Source organism: Lycium barbarum, chromosome 6, assembly GCF_019175385.1.
Source record: "Lycium barbarum isolate Lr01 chromosome 6, ASM1917538v2, whole genome shotgun sequence".
NCBI classification, from domain to species: Eukaryota; Viridiplantae; Streptophyta; class Magnoliopsida; order Solanales; family Solanaceae; genus Lycium; species Lycium barbarum.
Genome location: NC_083342.1, coordinates 19,381,054 through 19,393,984, shown reverse-complemented (window position 1 = coordinate 19,393,984; position 12,931 = coordinate 19,381,054). Strand labels below are relative to the sequence as shown.

Sequence of the window (12,931 nt, the reverse complement as noted above, 5' to 3'; positions counted from 1 at the left end):
TAGGCAAGTAAGCATGCATTTTTTCCTTTTGGGATATTACTAAGCGTTGATTTGTCTTTTTTTTTTTTTTTTTTTTTTTTTTTTAATTTTAGAAGTAGGGTATTTAGTTATGCAGGGTATTTACGTAATTTAACTTTCAAGTTAGGAAGTTCATTCTTTTAATATAATATGAATATAGATAGATATAGATATAGATAGATAGGTATAGACACAGATATAGATTTTAGAAGTAGGGTATTTAATTATTTAGAAGGTATTTACATAATTTAACTTTCAAGTTAGAGAGTCACGCTTTTAATGTAATATCGAATATAGATGTAGATAAAAGATAAGAAAATTCTTTAAATTTCACCAATTAAAAATTAAAGAAAGCTAATATATTATTAATAAATCCCTTGGCTCTTACAAGATATAAAACTTTCATCTAAATGGAATACAAGTATGCGCAGATCTTGTTGGATGACATAATTTGTGTTGATATACTAGCTGTATATGTTGTATATCATTTATTTTCTGCATTGGTCTTTTGTCTCTGTATTTGGCTTGGCCCGCGTTGTATTTATCATTTATTTTATTAGGCCTATATATATACACTGGGCCCAATTCATTACATAGATTAAGGACATTTTCATTTTGAGCAATAATGAAACCCAATTTCTGTCTTACCGACTCTCTCATTTTCCCTTGGTTTAACTCTTTGTTCTTCATAGTTTTCACTTCAAATTTGACTTGTAACATGGTATCAGAGCCTAGATCTATTTTATTAGATCCATTGTTTTTCTCTTCCGCGACTCTCAATTTCGTTAATTTTCATCTTTTTTTGTGATTCTTATCGATTTCACCGATGTCTACTTGATTTGATGATTTTCGAGTGTTCATTTCTTCATTATCTGAAGATATCTGGTGAAACTATTTCATTTTGGTGAAGATATAGTTTTGATTTGAGGTGTTCGTCGAATTAGTTTTTTTTCTTGGTTCGATTTTCGCTCAGAGGCGGCGCAGTTTCGAAATAGGGTTTCCTTTTAGTTCATGTTTGAATTTTCGCTCAGTAGCGGCGCAGTTTGTTTAGGGTTTTCTGTGGTTCGTGTTCGTGTTTCTTGTTCTAATTAGGGTTTCTGAGGTTAGTGATTTTGCCAAGTGACAGCATGGTGTGTATCAAGGCCGTTGTTCTTTCTAGTTGTGAAAACAATTGGTAAATTCGTTCTACATTACTCAACTCACTTGTATGGTTGTGAATCATTTAGTAGTTGCAATGACAAGCCCTAATGTTACGAGTACTAGTTCCCTTCCTCTACCTCTACTCCCTCACCAACTGCTTTTCATGAAGATGACTATACTCATCCTTGTCATCCCTTTTATGTACAACCTTCAGATGTATTGGGACATTCCTTAGTTTCGATACGTTTTGATGGGAATGGATATGGGAGTTGGAGGAGAACAATTTTAGTAGGTTTGTCTATTCGGAATAAACTTGATTTTATCAATGATGGTTGCAAGAAATCATCAGATGGTTCTCTCTTGCTTAGATAGTGGCAATGATGCAATGATTTAGTAATTTCCTGTTTGACTAACTCAATGACCAAGGACATAGCTCGTAGTGTTGAATACTATGAATTTGCTAGAGATGTTTGGAATGAGTTAGAGGAAAGGTATGGGAAAGTTGATGCAGCTAGGGTGTTTGAACTAAAGAAAGAACTAGCTCATATTTCTCGGGGTTCTCTAGACATAGCCTCATACTCTAACAAAATCAAGAAACTCTGGGATGAGATTGCTTCCCTTTCCACTACTCGTGTGAAATCCTGCATGTGTGGTGCCAGTTCTGAGTATCAAAAGGATGATGATGTCCAAATGGTCTATCAGTTTTTAATGGGCTTGAATGACACCTATGTGCAAACTAGGAGTAATATTTTGGCGCTCAAGCCTTTTTCTTCTGTTGGGACTGTGTACAGTATCTTGCTATGATGAGAAGCAAAGACAAGTCTTAACCTCATCTTAGTTCCCAAGCACCTCTGCTTCATTCAGTGTGGGTGCCTCTAGACAAAATTTTGCTCCAGGGGTCCCTTATGAACAAAATAAATCCTCCTTGTTGTGCAAGTACTGCAAGAAACCAGGGCACACCATAGACAAGTGTTATAAACTTCATGGTTACCCTTCCAATTTCAAATTCACTAAATCAGCTCCTACTAGAAAAACAATAGCACATGTTAAGTTAGACACAAATGGGACATCTGATCCTGGTGCACAAAGTTTTGGTTATGGTTTTGAGATTTGTTCCAACTCTCACCTATACATGGGCTTACCAAAGATCAGCATTCTCAACTGATAAAGCTACTGCAATAACACCATCCTTATGCTTCATATGGACCCAATCTTATAGACTCTGCAAACTTTGCTGGTAAGTTGCTATCTAATGGTGTGTGTTCTAAGATTTGTTTGTTGTCTCAAGTAGAAGATCTTGTATGGATACTAGATTCGGGAGCTACTGATCAGATGACCTCTAACAAGTCTCTTCTCTTCAATATTCAACCCCTTGCCATTTCTTACCTTGTCTCTCTTCCTAATGGCTACAAAGTTAAAGCCATTAACACTGGCTCCCTCACTTTGTTTCCTGGATTTACTTTACATAATGTGTTGTTCATTCCTTCCTCCCATTACAATCTTGTTTCTATTCACAAATTAATTGTTCAGTTTGGCTGTTTTGCCTTTTTTTACCAAGACAAACTGCTTTATACAGGGCCCTTCTATTATACCCCGTATTTTATACGTTCAGTTTCGCCGTAAGATAGCCGATGAGAAGTTAGTAAGTGAGAATTTTTGTCAAGGTTACAAAAGACTCCATTTAATCATTCTACATATGCGGAAGTTTAAGTTGTGTACAACAAGTATTGGAAGATTGGAGGCGGAATAAACCAGAAAAATCTGAGTTCTGTAACAGAGTAATTCAACGGTCAATTCGACGGACCGTAGACTGGTTAACTGATTGTCAACCTTCCCGTCAAAAAACTCTGAGAGATTCAGAGACTCCCGCAGGTCTACGGTGGCTGGTCGACGAACCATCGACATGTCGATGGACCGTCGACCCTGCTGTCGAACCGCAGGCAGTGGAAAGATTTTTCTCTTTCCTATAAATAAAAGGCCCACGACTTGGAACTCACCAAAAATCAGAACATCAAGTTCTCTGTACACTCCCTACTCATCCATACATTCCCTAAGCCAAATTCAAGTAAGAATTAAGCTTTTAAACCCTAAGCTAGTCCATGGGTGATGATGATCCTTGCTCTTAAGTTAATTTTTATGGGGATTTTGGGTTGAAACAAAGTTGGGGAGCTAGGGTTATTCAAGTTTGAGGTATGTTCTCTCTTTATTCCCTATATTGAGTTGATTTGGAGATTAGTAAGTCATAAAAGTGAAGGAAATTGTGATAGGAAAGAGTACGGGACATGGTGTTGTAATTATTGGTTGTGAATGAGACTTGAAAAGAAGTTTTGGATTGTTTTAGGTGTAAATTGTAGATAACCTCCTAATTATGGAGTTGTTAATGTTGTTATTGTTGTTGGGAATTGAATTGGAAATTGGTGGAAGTTAATAAAATAGGAGAAGTGCTGCCCACATTCCGTTAGCCACTAATTACTCTAGTTTGAGCTTATAAGTATTTTCAAGACCTAACTCTAGAACTACTCCTTTTGAATGTAGACTTGGGAACTTGGGGAGAGAACGTTAGGTAGTTAAGGAGACGCAAAGGTATGTCAAGGCTAACCCTTTCTTTCTAAAGGCATGATTATTTTGTTGTAAATCTTCATACCATATCCATAATATCCCTATTTCTAAGATTACTAGAATTTTATGATTCTCATGATTCTTGTGATATTCTTGATGAGCACTCCTTATGATGGAAATGATGATTTCTTTCCAAAGACATCAAAGCCTATAGCTCTTGATATTCTTATGATGATAATGATTCCATTTCTAGAGATCCCAAAGCTTATAGTTTTGATGTTATTATGATATTATTGAGCATGTTTCATGATTATTGATTTTATTCATTGTTATTGATCTCACCTTACGGTGATTGTTCTTTCAACGTGAGATATAGCGATGATGATGATTCCATATTGATAATCGAAGGATACCAACCTTACGTCACTCCGCTGGAGTTATAGCTTTTATTTAGGCTCTCATGCATGCTTTATATATATATATATGTATGTATTTTCTCACACCGCGCTGCGCTATAGTCGGTCGGGCAGGCACGTAGATGTGCACACCACTGCAGTAGGCCGATTATGATGTTGCCCCGGACATGGGATGATATGATATATGGATCGGTCCTCATGTTCTGCAACAGTATTTATATATATGTATATATGAAAGATTTTTTTAAAAAAAATTTAAGCATGCATGACATCCGCCTTAAGAGGCATCCAGATGTATAGGTTATCTCTCTTATCTCGTGTTATTTTCTGCATCTTTATTATGTTATTATTCATGTCTTGCATACTCAGTACATTATTCATACTGACGTCCTTTTGCTTGTGGACGTTGTGTTCATGCCCGCAGGTAGGTAGGGAGACAGATCGGACCCCTAGGAGCTTCATCAGCTACTTCTCAAGAGCGCTCCATTTGCTTCGGAGCTGCAGTCTAGTGATATTATTCTTTTGTGTACATATGGGCATAGCGGGGTCCTGTCCCATCCTTATGATTTTTGTACTCTTTGTAGAGGCTCGTAGACAGATGTGTATGGCTAGATGTTCAGTATCCCCATTGGTTCCTATGTTGTATATCATTCTGATAGCCTTGTCAGCTTGTACATATGACATAGTTTATGATGTTTATGTAGACATGTTTTATCTAGGAGCTTATGCCACATATGGCATAGTTTATGATGTTTATGTAGACATGTTTTATCTTGGAGCTTATGCCTTTATGGATTATGATATCTATGAGTTAGCCATGTGTTCCACCTAAGTATGAATATTAGAAGTATGTTAGGTGGTGCTTGGCAGGTCAGCTCCGTGTACCTGTCATGGCCTGCCGGTTGGGTTGTGAAAGAAATGGTATCAGAGCAGTTCGTCCTAAGGTGTGTCTATTAGTCGTGTCCGATAGAGTCTTGTATATGGGTGTGAAGCGCGCCACACTTATAAACAGGAGGTTATGGGGCATTTAGGAATGATTGACATTTCTTTCTCCTCTTAGATCGTGTGATAGAGCCATGTTATAAGAGTTCCCTTTTTCCTAATTGTGTGTTATGATTTCAGCGATGCCGGTGAAGAGAAAAGCTACAACATCTCAGAAGGGTAAGACAGTGGCAGGCAGGAGGACTGAGCGGGTACCGCCTACTGATATAGAGGAGGGCGAGTCTCAGAATGAGATTCCATCTCAGTCTTCTCATACTCCACCCGCTCCAGAGGAGTATAGAGGAGCCTCAGCTCTAGCTCCAGTACCTCTAGCCCCTCCACCGGATGCCTTAGGCCAGGGGATGAGGGGGGCCATTCAATTGTTGACCCAGTTAGTAGCCGCTCAGGCTCAATGACAAGGTGCGGGTCATTGTGACAGAGCTGTCAGTGCTAGAGTCCGTGATTTCATTAGCTTGAACCCTCTGAAATTTGTTGGGTCAAAATCAAATGAGGACCCGCAAAACTTCATAGATGAGATGTTGAGGACATTGTGGGTAATGTATGCTTCAGATGTGGAGTCAGTAGAGTTGGCCTCGTATAGATTGGTAGATATAGCTGTCCATTGATATGGTACCTAGATATCTTCTATAGGGGCGAATGCGCCTCCACCAGTTTGGCAAGAGTTCGTAGATGCTTTTCTTTGACACTATTTGCCGCCAGAGGTACGACGGGTCAGAGCTAATAGATTCCTAAACCTCAGACAAGGGAATATGAGTGCCCGGGAATATAGTCTTCATTTTAATTCCTTGGCTAGGTATGCTCCAGCTATGGTTGCTGATATGGTAGATAGAGTCCACCGACTTATGAATTGTTTAGGACCACATTTGGCTGATGAATGTTTGATGGCTTTACTTTAGGATGGTATGGATATTTCTAGTATTCAAGCCCATGCCCAGAATCTGGAAGAACAACAGCAACAACGAAGGAGTGAGCGTGATTATGATAGGGGTCATAGTAAAAGGGTCAGATCTTCAGGTGTTGTTAGTGAGTTTGGAGGCAGTCAGAGGCAGCAGTATTCCAGACGCTCCGGTTATTCAGCAGCTAGTGCACCTCCGCGGTTTGCAGGAAAGAGGTATGATTGCCCTATCTACTCTGGACCAGGTCAGAGTTTCAGAGCTCCGAGTTCTCAGTATAAGGGTGACTCCAGTCAGATTAGACCACTTTTACCATGGTGCACTCAATGTGGTAGGCTACATTCAGGACAGTTCCGCCTAGGTACAGATGCTTGTTATGCCTGCGGACAGACAGGTTATATGATGCATGATTGTCCATCGAGAGGCGGCAGAGGTACAGTTCAGCCCACAGGATCAGCAGTCGGTTCTTCATCATCGGTGCGCCCTCGGGGGTAGAGTTCTGTTACGCCTCTCATTTTCATCGTAGGAGAACCTATGGTTTCCTAATCAGGTATGCCTTTGGAATAGAGACCGGAGCCTGAGTTTTTGAGAAGGAAAGTGTTTTACCCCATGTACAAGGGTACCAACAGGTATTCTTGGAAATTTACAGGATTAGAAGTTAAACGAATCGAATCAACGCAACCTGAACTGATTCAGGAAAATCTGCAGACACCAGTCATCATCGACGGTCCGTCGATATGTTGTGCGGCATCATTATGTTTCCGTAGCCTTGAATATATAGGCGCAGGTCGACGGAGCAAGTCGACAGACCGTCGACACGTCGACAGGTCGTCGACCCGCACCGCTGAAACTTTTTAGTTCCAAGTATAGATATATGATTCCACGACTTTATTTCTCATTTTCCCTCTTCCAAGTCAGACAAAACCCTAGTATATTTACTCCCAATATTTCCTATCACAATAGTGGAGATTCGGTAAGACCTGAGCCCCATAAAACCCGAGCTTGTGAAGGGAAAGTTGCTCATAGGGTTCTATTGGAGTTGTTGAGCTTTGGAATTGGAAGTTGATCTTTGATCCTTGGAACCCTAGACTTCTCAAGGTATGTATATGATTCCTACCTTTGTGTTTATGCTAATTACCAAGAGTCTTAGTAGTTTTAAGTAAAGAGGATTATTGTTATGGAGGTTGTAAGTGGAATAAGGGTAGAGTTGGGCTGGAAGGCTATTTTGAGGGATGATTTGGAGTAGAATTGATGGTATTTTCACGTGTAAGTATTGATATGGTTATTGTTAATATTGTTGTTGATATTTAGGTTAAATTGGAAATCGAGGGATTATTGAGTTATGAAGGAGATGTTGCCCGAACTTCATTAAGTTTCTTTTTCACTTGATTGAATAGTAAATATTATGAAAGGGGCTAATTGTGGCCTATCGTATCTTGGTTGTAGACTTACGAGCTCAAGAAATAGACGTTGGACGATTAGATACATTTCAAGGTATGTAAGGCTAACCCTCCTTTCAAAGGCATGATTTCTATGTTATGATTCCATATGTGCTCTCCACATTACTTTTACTCCTAGAAATGCTAGAAGTTCCTCATTCTCAAGAGTCCTAGGATGACTCCACGATTAGCAGAACCCAAGCCTAAAGCTTAGACGATTTTACGATGTAAATGAGCTTACCATATGATTCTTGATTTCGTTCTCACAATTGTCCTTACCTTATGCTATTGTTCCTTCAAAGTGAGATTGGAGGATGATGATTATGTTAAGGATTCTAAATCTAAAGAAGCCAAGTTTAAAGCTCTTGATGCTTTCAAGTCACTATTGAGGTTGTCACTTGATTGTCGATTATATCCTTTGACGTCGATCTCACCTTATGATAGTTGTCCTTTCAAGGTGAGAACTAACTATGATGATGATTCCATAATGACACATCGGAAGTTACCGACTTGATGTCACCCGGCAGAGTTGTACTGTTTCTCTCGGATATCTATGTATGTTATATATGTATGTAATTATGTTTATGCTATATATGTATGTAATTATGTTGTGAAACTGAGCTTATATAGCCGGGTATGATATCTATTGCGCGCATACCACTGCAGTTGGGTACGAACAATACCGAGAATTGTTATGGCTAGGTGCAGGTGGGACCGAGCCTTGTTATGGCCGGGTACAGACGATACCGAGCCTTATTACGGCCGAGTATGGATGACATCAAACCTATAAGATCGAGTATGGTATCAGTATATGTACATGTATGAAATGTTTTCTTCAAATGAAGGTTACGTAAGTATAATGCACGTCTTAAGAGGTACTATGAGGTATAAACGATTCATTCATTTTATGTTATTCATCATATTGTTTTCATGTTACTATTCATGTCTTACATACTCAATACATTATCCGTACTGACTCCCATATTTCTCCGGGGGAGCTGCGTTCATGCCCGCAGGTACCGATCAACAGACGGATGATCCAGCTTAGTAGGATTTCCCCTCAGCTATTGCCGGTGCGTTCCACTTGATCCGGAGCTGCGGACCATTTTGGTATGCTATTTTGAGCCGTATATGCATGTATATGTATGGGTATGACGGGGCCCTGTCCCGTCCTTTCTACAGCTTTATTCCAGTAGGGGTCTGTAGACAGTTGTACGTAATTGATAGATGATGTAGCCTTGCCGGTTTTATTTATTTTGTGTACAATATATATGGAGGCTCAGTCAGCTCGCATTGTTCTTTTAGCATATGTACGTACGGATTGTACAGAGTGCATGATGTCATTCTTTCATGAGTCAGTATCAGTTCAGTTTGATTTATGTATGGGCCCTTCTTGTTCGATATTGTCCAGATACGAGTATAGGGGTGTTTGGTCACTAGAGATCAGGCGCTCGTCACGGCTCATCGATTTGGGTCGTGATAAGTTCACAGACACTGACAGGCGGTAGAAGAGGTAGATGGGGAGCGTCTAGCTCGAGCAGCCCTTAGAAGCATATTTATGCATTAGCTGGGCTCCAATATCTCGAGTCTTCACACAATATAGTTACAAATGTATTAGTAGTATCTTCTCATGACTTATATAAATTGATTGATCCAGGGTCTACACTATCATATATTACTCCTTATATTGCCGGCCGAATTGGGGTGAAACCTAAGTTGATTAAACCTTTTGAGGTATCTACACTCGTTGGTGACCCTGTTGTAGCTAGTCGAGTGTATAAAAATTGTGTGGTTATAGTTTGTGATCATCGTACCATGGCAGATCTGATTGAGCTCAATATGGTAGATTTTGATCTTATTATGAGGATAGATTGGTTAGCTTCTTGTTATGCAAATGTTGGTTGTAGAACGAAGATGGGTCATTTCCAGTTTCCAAGAGAGCCAGTTCTATAATGGAAGGGTAATACAACATCTTCGAGAAGTAGGTTTATTTCCTATCTCAAGGCAAGAAAGATGATTGCAAAGGGATGTATTTATCATCTAGTTCGGGTTCAGGATATGGAGGCGAAGCCACCAACTCTTCAATCAGTTCCAGTAGTGAATGAGTTTCCAGATGTGTTTCTGGAAGAGCTTCCAAGGCTTCCATCAGAATGGGAGATTGATTTTGCCATTGATGTGTTGCCAGATACTAAGCCCATATCTATTCCTCCCTATAGAATGGCTCCTGTAGAACTAAGAAAGTTAAAGGAGTAGCTAAAGGATTTGCTTGAAAAAGGTTTTATCAGGCCCAGTTCATCACCGTGGAGAGCACCCATATTATTTGTAAGGAAGAAAGATAGCTCCTTACGGATGTGTATCGACTACAGGCAATTAAATAAGGTAACAATAAAGAATAAGTATCCCATTCCAAGAATCGATGATTTATTTGATCAGTTGCAGGATGTCAAATGGTTCTCAAAGATAGACTTGAGATCAGGGTACCACTAGGTGAGAGTTAGAGAGAAAGTTATTCCGAAGATGGCTTTTGGAACCAGATATGGTCATTTCGAGTTTCGAGTGACATCGTTTGGGTTGACTTATGCTCCTGCAGTATTCATAGATTTAATGAACAACGTATTCAGGCCATTCTTAGATTTGTTTGTGATTGTATTCATTGATGATATTCTTGTATATTCTCGATCTGAGGCAGAACATGCAGATCATTTATGTACCGTTCTCAGAACTCTCTAAACTCGGGAGTTATATGCAAAATTCTCAAAATTCGAGTTTTGGTTGAATTCGATAACTTTCCTAGGCCACATTATTTTAGTTGATGGTATTCGGGTGGATGCCCAGAAGATTGAAGCCGTGAAGACTTAGCCAAGGCCTACAACACCTACTGAAGTTCATAGTTTTCTGGGCTTGACCGAATACTACAGAAGATTTGTGGAAGGCTTCTCTTCCATTTCTGCCCCACTAAAAAAGTTGACCTAGAAAGCAGCAAAAGTTCAGTGGACGAATGCTTGTGAACGCATTTTTCAAGAGTTGAAGAATAAATTGACTTCGGCCCCGGTTCTGCCACTTCCAGAAGGATCTGAGGGCTATGTTGTTTATTGTGATACTTCACGAGTTAGGGTAGGATGTGTGTTGATGCAGCATAGTAAGGTAATTGCTTATGCTTCAAAGCAGTTGCGGAAGCATGAGAAAAACTACCAGACTCATGATTTAAGATTGACTGCGATGATCCATGTATTGAAGATGTAGAGGCATTATTTATATGGAGTCCATGTTGATATTTATACAGATCATAAGAGCCTCCGGTATAATTTCAAGCAGAAGGAGTTGAATCTGCGACAAAGGCGGTGGTTGGAGCTATTGAAAGACTATGATGTCAGTATTTTGAATCATTCTGGAAAGGCGAATGTAGTAGTTGATGCTCTCAGCTGCAAATCCATGGGCAGTCTATACAATGCTCTTCCAGAGAAGAGGGAATTAGTTCGTGAGCTTCGAGAGCTAGCCAGTATAGGATTTCACTTGATGGACTCAGGCAACATGGGAGTCACTATCCAAGATTCAGCTACCTCATCTTTAGTAGTTAAGGTGAAAGAGCGCCAGTATAAAGATCCCATGTTAATCTATTATAGAGATACATTCCCTCAGAAGAAAAACTCACCATTTGGAATTTCAGCGGACGGAGTTTTTAGATATCGAAACAGATTATGTGTTCCCGATGTTGCAGAGTTACGCTGCCAGATATTAGAAAAAGCCTATTATTCCCATTATTCTGTTCATCCGGGAGCAACAATGATGTATCATGATATCAAATCAATTTATTGGTGGGACGGAATGAAGAAAGGCATAGCAAAATTCGTAGCTCAATGTCCTAACTATCAACAGGTAAAGTCGAGCATTAGAATCCTGGAGGATTACTACAAGCTATGGAGAATCTGACATAGAAATGGGAAGTGAGTAATATGGATTTCATTACAGGCTTATCTCTCTCTCAGCATAAGTATGATTCTATATAGGTGATTGTGGATAGACTCACAAGGTCAGCTCATTTTCTGCCTGTTAGAACTACTTACTCAGCTGAAGATTATGCAAAGCTTTATATCAACGAGATAGTATGCCTTCATGGTGTCCCGATATCTATTATCTCTGATAGAGGTGCGCAATTTACAACAAATTTCTGGAGGTCTTTCCAAGATGGTTTGGGAACTCAGGTGAGTCTTAGCATATCATTTCACCCCCAGACTGATGGACAAGTTGAGCGCACTATTCAGAACCTCGAAGATATGTTGAGAGCGTGTGTGTTAGACTTCAGAGGATGCTGGGATGATCATTTGCCACTTATTGAGTTTGCATACAACAACAATTATCACTCCAGTGTTCAGATGGTCCCGTATAAAGCTTTATATGGGCGGAAGTGTAGATCACTGATCGGATGGTTCGAAGTGGGAGAGACTAAATTAGTAGGGCCAGACTTGATCCAGCAAGCAGTGGAGAAAGTTAAGCTTATTCAGGACCGATTGTTGACTGCCCAAAGTTGACAAAAGTCCTATGCGGACAATTGCCGATGAGATTTAGAGTTCCAAGTCAATGACTGGGTATTCTTGAAGGTGTCACCAATGAAAGTGTAACGGCCCATTTGGTCGTTATAGTTCTTTTGGCACTTTCGCCACTTTCGAGCATTGATTGACTCACTTTAGACTCGAGGTTGACTTTTGGGCAAACAGACCTTTTTCGGAGTTCTGTCAACTCCGAGAGGTCCGGATGATTTTTTAGAACCTGCATGTATAATTGGTTCGGTTCCCAATGCATTATGGTGCATTTCGAGACTTTGGATGGGAATGGGAAGTAGGCACCGATGGTTGACTCGGTAAACTCAACGAGACCTTCGTTGAAAATTTTAAGACCACGAGTGCATTCGTAGCGTATTTTTGTATGGGTTTAGGTGGTCGGGTTGTGAGCAGATGGCCTCGAGCATAACCCAAAATTTCGATTGAGGACTTAGAAAATTTATGGAAATTTGGTGTCGGGTGCCCACAACGGCGGCACCCGAGCGGCCCTAGCGGCACCGCCATGGCGGTGTGATAGCCGCTGGGGCAGTCATGTGTGATTTAGGCTTTACCGCTGCGGTGGTGTCCCAACCGCTGTACCGGTGCTCCCTTCGCCGTGGCGGTCACGGGCAGTGGTATTTCATTAAATGTGTCTTAAATAAGTCTTAGACCCTCTATATTTCATATCTCGATATTGGAGCTTGGGAAAGCTGTTCTTGGAGACAAATTGAGGAATTTCTTGGAGGTAAAACTTTGTCCAATCCTTTACTCTTCCTTAATCACAATCATCTTAGAATTCCCCCTTCCCTTTACAATCCCTTAGAGTTGGAATTTGAAGAAGGGTTTTGGGAAATTTTCCCTTAGGGTCCTATATGATAAATTGATGATGTTGATGATAAAACTTGATGAATCTAAGCGTAGTAATC

The 12,931-nt window shown here is 40.1% G+C and overlaps 1 protein-coding gene across 1 annotated transcript; it reads left to right on the top strand.

Moving 5' to 3' along the window:
* The first annotated feature begins 1,575 nt into the window (after positions 1-1,575).
* On the top strand, positions 1,576-2,323 carry LOC132643902 (uncharacterized). Its single transcript, XM_060360439.1, has 2 exons — positions 1,576-1,948; positions 2,055-2,323. Exons 1-2 carry the CDS (start codon positions 1,576-1,578, stop codon positions 2,321-2,323), a joined length of 642 nt encoding a protein of 213 aa, XP_060216422.1.
* The last annotated feature ends 10,608 nt before the right edge of the window (positions 2,324-12,931 follow it).

What these genes read in the sequence shown, in the direction of transcription:
- LOC132643902 (XM_060360439.1), top strand. Translation starts at nt 1,576, where the DNA reads ATGACCAAGGACATAGCTCGTAGTGTTGAATACTATGAATTTGCTAGA. An exon ending in TTCTGTTGGGACTGTGTACA is followed by an intron (nt 1,949 to 2,054) that starts GTATCTTGCTAT and finishes ATTTTGCTCCAG; the next exon opens with GGGTCCCTTATGAACAAAAT.